The 9,859-nt window shown below is 43.8% G+C and overlaps 1 protein-coding gene across 10 annotated transcripts in view; it reads right to left on the reverse strand.

The window, feature by feature from the left end:
- greb1 (growth regulating estrogen receptor binding 1) overlaps positions 1 to 9,428 on the reverse strand; it is a 31,135-nt gene extending 21,707 nt beyond the window's left edge. For 7 of the 10 annotated variants that reach the window (XM_018734551.2, XM_029258713.1, XM_029258712.1 and 4 more), the window contains exons 1-6: positions 9,244 to 9,428; positions 8,828 to 9,016; positions 3,278 to 3,437; positions 2,079 to 2,192; positions 1,477 to 1,653; positions 364 to 546 (exon numbers count right to left, since the gene is read on the reverse strand). In XM_018734551.2, coding sequence (XP_018590067.2) covers positions 364 to 546; positions 1,477 to 1,653; positions 2,079 to 2,192; positions 3,278 to 3,434 — 631 coding nt within the window. In that variant the 5' untranslated portion in view covers positions 3,435 to 3,437; positions 8,828 to 9,016; positions 9,244 to 9,428. The remainder of the gene's footprint in view (positions 1 to 363; positions 547 to 1,476; positions 1,654 to 2,078; positions 2,193 to 3,277; positions 3,438 to 8,827; positions 9,017 to 9,243) is intronic. The other 3 variants (XM_029258709.1, XM_029258708.1, XM_029258707.1) reach the window with 3 other exon arrangements.
- Positions 9,429 to 9,859: the final 431 nt, after the last annotated feature.

The raw sequence follows: 9,859 nt of genomic DNA on the forward strand, positions 1-9,859 counted from the left end.
ACGTGAAGATCAGCAACGCCTGAGAAGCTGGATGTCAGGCTGTGGGCGAAGGGAGGTCATTTTGTTCCAGGGTGTGTCGGAGACCTCTGTGTTTACTAATCACTTTTATACGTAGGGGCCAAGGAGGAGCTGAGCAGGTCCGGGTCCGAGAGGCCACGGAAACCAGCGCAGGGAGGCAACAGTCACGTTTCCTGCTACACGAACGTCGGACAGCAAATTGGTGACTCGGGCCTCGTAAATTTCGACTGGAATTGTGAGATTCGGGCACATTCTCCTCTCTCTATTTTCTCAGAGAGACTTTTTCAGGTTTTGGCTACAAGTCCACACCTTCGGCCGCAGCGGCTCGACCGCGCTCTCTCTTACCGATGCCTTTCCAGCAGATGAGCGGGCCCTTCACTAAGGTCCCCTGCGGGCTCCTGAAGAGACGGTACTTTAAGTGCTTCTGTTTCTTTGGTTGGGTGGTCAGCTTGAGGTTGATGTGGTTGGAAAATTCGGTGAAGTACCGGAACCCCTTCTCTCCACAGCCCACACAGTTACCCGAGAAGCCTGGAAATGCAGACATGACTGAGAAGGATGGGACCACAGAGGACGATTAATCAAATATTTACAGTTTACCTGTTACGTCAAGGATAAGGATTTAATATTATATTTGGAAAATATACCTCGTGTTTTAAAGCTGATTTGCTGACTACTTCCAGCAATAGCTTTCTTGGGCCAGATTTCAGAGACGGTGAGCCTGACAGAACTCATGCACCATTGTTTTTTCCTAAAGACTGGGGCACAAGGATGCCTTAAGAAACAGTGCCTGCCTGAGATTGATCCAGCCCTGCAAAGCAGAAATATCGCAGCTGCATCAGCGGTGCAGGGAAGCTGACATACTGTTTCCATGGCAATGAGCCAACGCTTCCGAAGGGGGCTTAGGCAGATAGCGACAAAATTGCTGAAATTAGAGGTCTGCGTGACAGACGTGGGTCTGAAGCGGCAGGACTGGGTCACCGCAACCCAGCTCTCGCTCCGTCTGGGAGTCCCAGGCTTGCTTTGCTATGTCACTCACTAAGCCTACTCCTTTTTGACAGTCAGGCTGCCTCATTCTGCTTTGCCGGAACGGTGCACCTCAATGGGGCGGCATCAGCTGGAGTGGTGCATGAGAATCGCACCTCACAGACTGCCGTCTTATTATTAGTCGGCCCTTACGGAAGAAAAAAAAAAAAAAAAAAAACTTTGCCTTCAAGAGGTTTTAATCCAATTTGCAAAATGCTTTTTGCTTACAGCTCTACACATAACAGTAGGTTACGCTCCACAATTAACCAAGAAAAAGAATATTTTGTGGTAGTGGAAAACCTCTGATTCTTTATCTCATCAGATTTAATTTTAGAATGAAGTATGCCCAAGCTGCAGTGGTTTTGCACAAAATACTGTTGAACAGGAAGGGTGCTACTGAAGTGGAAAGAGCTAGAATCTCTGCAGGTGCCTCACCCAACAGCGCATTGCGCCCGCTCTCATCGGGCAGGAACCTGCGGTCTACGGCACACACTAGGATGTGGTCCGGCAAGCTGGGGCACTTGGCCCCCACCAGCAGGAACCCCGGCGGTACCTCCAGAGGGTCGTTGGCGATGGAAGCCAGTCTTAAGTCCTTCCCTGACTGACAAAAGCCTAAGATAGATAGATAGAAAGAAAGAAAATGCATTGATCCAGATGGAAACTGCACAAGGCCAAATCTGTTTACGACAATTAATGACAGTACACGATTCAGCGAGGGAAACAAGAAAAAAAAGTTATAATGCAGTCACTGGACTGTGTATGAGGCCAGTAAGAGAACAGATGGTAGGTTATGCAACAGATAAGAGAAAACAAAGCAAAGGCATTGACATGGAAAGAGGGCTCAAAAAAGTGTCCATTGCTCAAATTATTCAAAGTATTCGGACACTTGTGTCATCACTATGGACACACGCGCCAGCTAAGTGGATAAGGCGGGGATGTGATGCGGTGCAGTTGGGCAGGTGGCCACCTGTCTCCTTCTAACGCATTGCAAAATAGAAGCAAATCCATCTGGGGGGGGGGGGGGGGGGGCGGTTTACCGTCAGTGGTGCAGCAGCCCTCTGGTGGGGGCTTCATCTGGTATGGTATAGGAGGGCTGTTGGACTCAGAACTCTCTTCCTCCTCCTCCTCTTCTTCGTTGTCCTGTCTACCAGCTGAAGGGAGAATACTGATCTGCTGGACCCAGAATGCAAATCTGGCGTGCAACGTACTTCATATAAAAACCTGACCACCTGAGCCGCAGCTGGTGTTTGCTAAAAAATCTCACAACTGTGAAAAATTTCCTGATGTTAATTGATATTTTTGATAAAGACTCATCATTTTATTTCTTTACTAGGCACAGCTTCAAAGACACTGCATAAATTCTCTGTACTGTATAGACCGTATATTTGACATGTTTGTTGTGTGGTGTTTCCAAACATGAACTCACGGTACCATAATGAATCCATCACTTTCATTCTTTGTTTCCTCCACTTTTTCGTTTGTTTTGTCCAGGTAGCTAGGTATCTGCTGCCTCTGTGCAAAGCAACTGACAATGTAGGGTTGGTACACTAAACTCCTTACATGTTTACCCATTTATAAAGCATGGTATAAAGCATGGTACATTTTTACTGCAGTCATTCAGGGTACTCTGCTCAAGGTTTCTACAGTGGGAGTGGGGTTTGAATTTAAGACTTTCTGACTACAACGTGATGTGTATCATCTGTTCCCCAGTTAAAAGTACCACATGTATGACCCATTTACTGGTGTTTCAGAATCTTAGTGACACTCAATCACAGCATGTTAAATTATTCTCATCATGCTACCAGTGTAAGACAACCGGGACAGGAGGTGGCTATGGGTTACAGCTACTGCTTTGCAGGTATGACCCACATATAATTCCTGTCTCCTGCCGTAGCCTCCTTCAGCGTGGTACTTACCTTCCTGAGTGCTCAGGTAAAAATAACGCAGCTGTGCAAATATGTAAATCACTGCAAGAAACTCATATCCGTAACATGCTACGGAGTAAAATATCAGCTAAATTACTAAGCACATGCAGTTATGCATATATAGGATGTCATATTCTCAAAAAGCAACCTAATTCAAATGGTAAAGGGTAAGGTGACAGGCTGAAAATAAAATACAGCTGCAGAGAGTTGTGGAAAATTAAAGGCTATGGAACCTCAACATGACTTACAGGACATGGTTTTATTGTTTTCTAGCCAATAAAGCGAAGGAAACAGTTGAAAGAAAGTCTCACCATCCTGCGAGGAGGCATGCTGTTCCGCCTCCAGGTACAGCTGGGAGAACACGGGTCTGGGGATCACGCTGCTGGAGCGCAGGGAAGCCTCGATGGAGTTGTGTAGCACCTCCTCGAAGCGTGTGGTCCTCAGCTGCCCAGCATAGGAGTTTCCCATGTCCTTCGCAATAAACAAATAAGCAAAGAGATGATGTGGCCAACCATAGAACCGCTTCGGGGGTCAAAATCTCTGCGAAATCATCTACAAAGTACACCGAGAAGGAGAAGGGACGAGGGAGGCGGAACGTGGCACGAGAAAAAAAAGTGAAGCGGAGCCAGCAATGAAGAATGTAGTAATGTTAGTGATTTAGCAATAAGAGCAGTGGGTGGGGGGTTTATCAAAAACCTGAAATTGCACCATATACATTAATCACATGAATCAAGACAATTTTAGGGAAAATCACCCAAAAATCCTTCTACGTAAAAAGGTACATGGCATTTAGCGGCAACTTATTCATGGGCATCACTTCTATGGATAGTATTTTCTTCTTGCCTTAGATCCACTGCTTATTACTAAGGACGTTCTGCAGTTATGTTTACATTACACATTTAAAACAAAGACTTGAGCGTACTTTTATTCATTTAGCAGACTCTGATTTACTTCAGGTTACTATGTGATACTGAGCAGACACTTTTACCCAAGGTGACATACGTTGGTAGGTAGTCTCCACTCCCTATAGTCATTCGCTCATCTATACAGCAGAGCAATGTAACACACACAGAGACAGACATACACGCACACGCACACACACACACACACACACACACACACACACACACACACACACACACCTGAAACACATCTTGACTGTGGCAGGAAACCCAAGCAAACTCCACACTCACTGAGCAGGCATTGAACCGACGTCCAAATGTGCCATCATGCTACCCAACATGTTTAGAGTGTAGCAGCTGTTACAGCAGCTCATTTGGCAATTTTTTAAATTCAGAAATAGCTAATAGTCAAGAAATTGTTAAAAAATTATTGACTTGAACATCAAAAAAGTTAGTAAACAAAACAAAACCACGAAAAACTATAACATCAAAACAGACAGAATGATGTCCAGACATGAATTTCGAAATTCCTAATCCTGTGAAGGAGAGACTTAGAGCCCAACCACGCGCACAACTCTTTCTGGGCCTCCAATTTCCAGCGTCTTAAAACAAATTTCTAGCATATCACAGCGGCCTGAATTAGACAGTAACCCTACTCCGTGCTTCCATAACCACTAAACGAAACGTTAATAGGGTCTGCCTCAAGTGTGTTATGTACCATAGAAAACTTTGCAGGATTACCAGTATTTTTAAAACATCACCTCACAGAGTTTCATAGCCAACCTTTCAATTGTCCTAAAGAATATGAAATGGGATGCAGCGCGTGCTATAAAGGGGTTAATAAACAAAATTAGGCGTTTCACACTAAAACACAAGCAATATAGGCAGAAAAAGACGGGTTATATACTGCGTACCCTGATGGCACCATTCACAGCGCCTTGCGAATTAGTCTCACACGGTTACTAGTGCAGGGCTCCAGAGGAAAGAGGAAGTCTAAAGTCTAGACACGACCGATGAGCTCCTCTTCAAAGCGTCTCGTGTTGTTAGCGTGTCCCGTCGACAAATCCGGGCGACACCCGGAATCACCCGTTTACTTCACACGTTTTCTTCTGTAGCGGACCACGGTCTCACGCCGTTGTGTATTTGCACTTTATGTAGTCCTGCGTAGCGTTGCGTCGCACCACGGTCCCGGAGAAACGACATTTCGTTCCGCTGCGTACAAGCTATATAAAGGAATGACAGTAAAAACCCACTTGAACTTGACTCTTATTCGGGGATCTCTGCTACGCTTCCGTATCGGAGCTGAAGACGGCCCCAGTCCGTCGGGGTCCCGGCGGTGGCTTTGGACCCCCGTTTTGAGTTCATGTTCTTGGAAACTTGGGCCAGCCTTTTCATTGAGCGTGCCCACCTTTTTGTCAAAAGCAAAATGAACGCACGGGTCGACGCAGGGCCCCCTGCGCACGTTCCCACAGCGGTGAGATCTGAAGGAGAGCGCAGCGGAGACGCGAACAAAAGCCAGAGGACATGGGAGAGGTGCCGGGGTGAGCGCCGCAGGTCCGAGCGACGCGGCGAGGCCTTTCATGTGGATCGGCCCTCCGGAGGAAATCTCCTTCTATTGTGTGTGTTTATGACCCCTGGCCAACAATGGCTCCGTCACCTCCGAATCATGCCCCCGCACCGCCATTCCTAAGTCGTCCAACAAGCAGCAAACCCCACTGAGAGGAAACGCTCTCTGGCCGGACTGACCTCATAAAAAGAGAAAAAAAACTTCTTCCTTCAGCTTCCATTATAAACTACAGTGATTCCCCACTCAGTAACTCCTTTCATCCCTTTCTTCCTGCTAAGAAACACACTTTTTCTACATTTTTATTAATGCAGCGGTGAGTAGTGCTGGTGGCTCACAGCTCCGGGGATGTGGGTTTGGATGTGGGTTCGAATCTGGCTCCTACTCCGTGCAATCTGTATGTTCTTCCCATGTTCATGTGGGTCTCCTCCCACAGTTAACATTTTTCAGGTGAACTGGTGACTTCAGAATGCCCTTAGTGCGTGTGTGTGTGTGTGTGTGTGTGTGTGTGTGTGTGTGTGTGTTGCGTGGTGGGACAGATCATTGTAAGTAGTGTTGCGTATCTAACATTGTAAATCACCATGGACAAAAGGTTTCAGGTACATACTAGTCCTGCTGTAATACCCTCAGGTACAGTAATTACCCTGAATTGATACAGTAAAAAAACACCCAGCTGTATAAATGGGGAAATCACAGCAATTAGTTTTTTAAATTGCTTTGGAGAGAAGCATGAGTGAAATGAATAAATACAAATACAAAGGGAAATTCCTAGGGAGCGCACTGCCTATACCGCGGTACGGCAGAACTGCTTAACAACTTTCCATTTCCCAGTGAAACCCTGAAACTGTTGCTTCCGCTGTCTCTCTTAAACATGGCAGAGGACCAATAAAGGAGAAGCAATAAAGAGAATAAAGACAATTTGCCCTGAGATTGTGTGTGTGTGTGTGTGTGTGTGTGTGTGTGTGTGTGTGTGTGTGTGTCTGTTGCGGTGTTACCCACATTACGAAGAGAGTAAGCACTGCTCTTGGGGAGACAGGAAGACAGGGATAAGGTGCAGATGCAACTTTCTTGCCGGCAGACCTGGCCTTTTTCCCAGCATCCCCCTCTCCCTCTCCGAAGGCCGCTGCGAAAAGCTGGGGTTCAAAGGGCATCCCTAGATAACAATGTTTGGGCAGCTCTTTGATGTTGTCCAGCGTGGACCTCCCCCCCCCGACAGGACAGAAACAAAGGGGCTCCACAGAGAGGCATGGGGGAGGGGACAGGGGACACAGTCCTGGCCCATTCTTCTCGCCACCTTTTGACATATTTCAGGCCTCTGCCCTTTGACCTCCGCACTCTGGCACAAAGATCATGTTTCAGGGATGACCAGTTGCTTTCAGAGTTACTCTGGAGCACTGAGACCCTCAAACTTAGCAGGCCTTTTACACTATGCCGCCCTCAGTCCAACACGTCAATTTGTCCTCCACCAACGACAAAACAAGTCCACTAAAGGACACACTCTAATGGTTAAAAATACCGAGACCCTGAACGCCTTTCTCAAAAGTATCCATCTTTGAGGATATCAACCTTTCCTGCAATACAAACAGCCACGACGAATGATTATTGTGTCCATTTAGTCCACGAGGAAGAAGACATAACAAAAATATCGTCTTTGGACAGACATCTCCTAGCACTAAAATACCAACACCACTCGTGGAGGTACAACAACAAACCATAGATCTCTAAGTGTTCAATCTTCTAGTATTTGTCGCTTGTGTGATGGCTTATTCTTATTTCATAATACATAACAAAATAACATAATAATAATAATAATTATTATTATTGTTGTTTCCACTATTATTAAATAATAATAATAATTAAATAAGAAAATTATCGTCATTATTACTAGTATTTACAAGTTATGTAAATTGATTCAAAAGTATTGTACATCATTTCTGATTTTTCCATACTTTTCATATTTCCATCTGAAGAACAAGTGTAATTCCTCTTCTTTTTCTTGTTATTGTTATCAATTATTATCACACAGCAGAAGGAAACGACCAGTAAGTTCCTGTCCTTGCAAACTAAATCAAAATGTAATTTTGTCTAACTTTGTTTTATCTATAGAAGAAAGACCCAGGAGGAGGATCTCATACCAAGGTAACAAAAATATTATTCACTTCAGCTATACAGTATATTGCATTCAATTTATTATGGGGAATGCAACAGGATAATGAACATATGTGTTATACTGCGCATCTTTAAAAATGAAAACTCAAAAATTTAGGCTATAAGTAAGGGAAAAACTTCATCTGAACTTTGCTGTAAACTGCTAACTGAAGACAAATAAATTTTATTACAGATGTATCTATTTATTTATTTATTGGGATGTTACATTATAATGCAAATGATTTGTCATTTATTTCCATGTTACTGGCCAGGCACCTGATACAGTTAAAATTCCAAAAAAAGGTATTAAATGCAGATACTCATCTAGGACAGTACTAGTATGATTAAGACTTGGTTTAATTCTAAGGTATGTGGCACTACAGTAATAGATCATAAAAATGAAAGCAAAGACAGCAAATGAAAAATGACCGACTGGGAGCGGCTGTTCCACACCAAACCTGAGAAGGCAGCACGATCACTAGTGTAACTCCAGCAGTAAAGTGTGGTAAAGAGAGCAACGCAGTAATATTCCTACAGCACTTGAGCTGAGCGACATGATGTGGCCTCCTCGTCTCTGTCAAATTTCGCCAAAATCTCAGTCCTGCTCTCCTCCGCGCTGCTGCCTTCGCTACAATGTCGCACATTCTGGACTCATCCTGTGCCACATCGTAGGCTCACGTCCTTTAAGACGCGCGCAACGAACTTTCCCCCCATGATCTTATTCTTAATCGTGTAGCCGAATAACAAAAAAAATGACGAATAAACGAGTAAAATAAACAAGACGTGATGATCATGGATGAATCCACTTACTTTCGCGATCATTTTTAATCGGAAAACAGGGAACATCAAAAGCTAAAAATGACAAAATCTCTCACGAAAAAAACTGCAGGAATGAATGATTGAATGTGATTACGCTGAACATAGAATTCGATATACGGCAGAGAAATAAGACTTTTTTACACGCTACACTAGTCACTACATGACAAGAGCATGACTTCGGTTACACACAAATATATATAAACCGCCAATTGCACGCATATATATATATATATATATATATATATATATAGTGTTTACAAAAATTACATTCCTAAACATTTCTATTAATTTTTCGCAGACGTTCTTGAGTCGCGTGCTTCCGGAGGCTCCTGCTCTGCTGAGCTTAAAAAAACAACATTCCACTGATTATATCAGCTAAGATGATTAAATAATAACAGCCATATTTACCATCCCGATGTTTATCTTACCTTTCCGGCGTTTGGGGATCCCAAGGAAATATCCTTAAGCGATTTCTTTGAGGGGGAGCGAACATTGAATGAGCGCTGACGCTCAGTGCTCAGTGGTCTAACCGCAGGACACCCGTAAACAGCCCAGTCTGAGTCTCGGCTTGAGATGCGCTCAGAATGCTGCGCTCACTCGTCGACCCCTATTCCCATCTGCAAATGGAACAGTCCTCACTAAAAGCGCCGACACTTTGGAAGAAACCATCTAATTACAGGTAATACAAAATAAATTGCAAACGAAAGAATGTATTTACATATAAACTCCTAGCAGGCAAATGTGTATGCCTTTACTTACTTTTTTACTACCAAATTTTTGCACCCTAACCCTAATTAGAAAAAGAATTAACAAAATGTAATCATTTCAAAGGAAGTTGACATACATACGATACGTCGTTACATCCGAACATACAGACTGTGCATGCAGTTGGAATGAATCGTACTCAAAAAATTCACTTTGATACTTGCACTGAAACGCCAGTGTGTCACTGGGAGACGCAGGTTTTTGTGCCACTTGACCACGTCTGTACGTGCAGCGCTACTGCGTCTCTTCACACGCGTAATGGCTCTCCAGCGGTCAAGTTAAACCGCGCAATGTCTCCCTCTAGTGGTTGATATTGAGGTTACAATTTTTACAGCGGGGTATTCTCACCCTGTCAAATTAGGGTTAAGTACCTTGATCAAAGGTACCACAGCAGGACCGGGATTCAAACCCAGAATCTTTAGATTGCAATCGAATCTTGCAACAGAATCTTTAGATTGCTATGTCACCTACTGCCCCGAAAGTGAAATGAAAGGCACCTTTATTAAACGAGTTTTTATTAGTGCTATAAAGCTCTATTATTATCTACTTAAGTCTATTACATCTGTGAACTACTCATTATGACAGATAATGAGTAAAAAAGGATAAAAGGCAATGTTTAGATTTTATAGCTAGTTCTCGTCTAATCTGGCACATCAATTTTAAAAAAAAAAATGTTTTGGATTCCTATCTTAGAC

Source organism: Scleropages formosus, chromosome 15 (genome assembly GCF_900964775.1).
Source record: "Scleropages formosus chromosome 15, fSclFor1.1, whole genome shotgun sequence".
Taxonomy (NCBI): Eukaryota; Metazoa; Chordata; class Actinopteri; order Osteoglossiformes; family Osteoglossidae; genus Scleropages; species Scleropages formosus.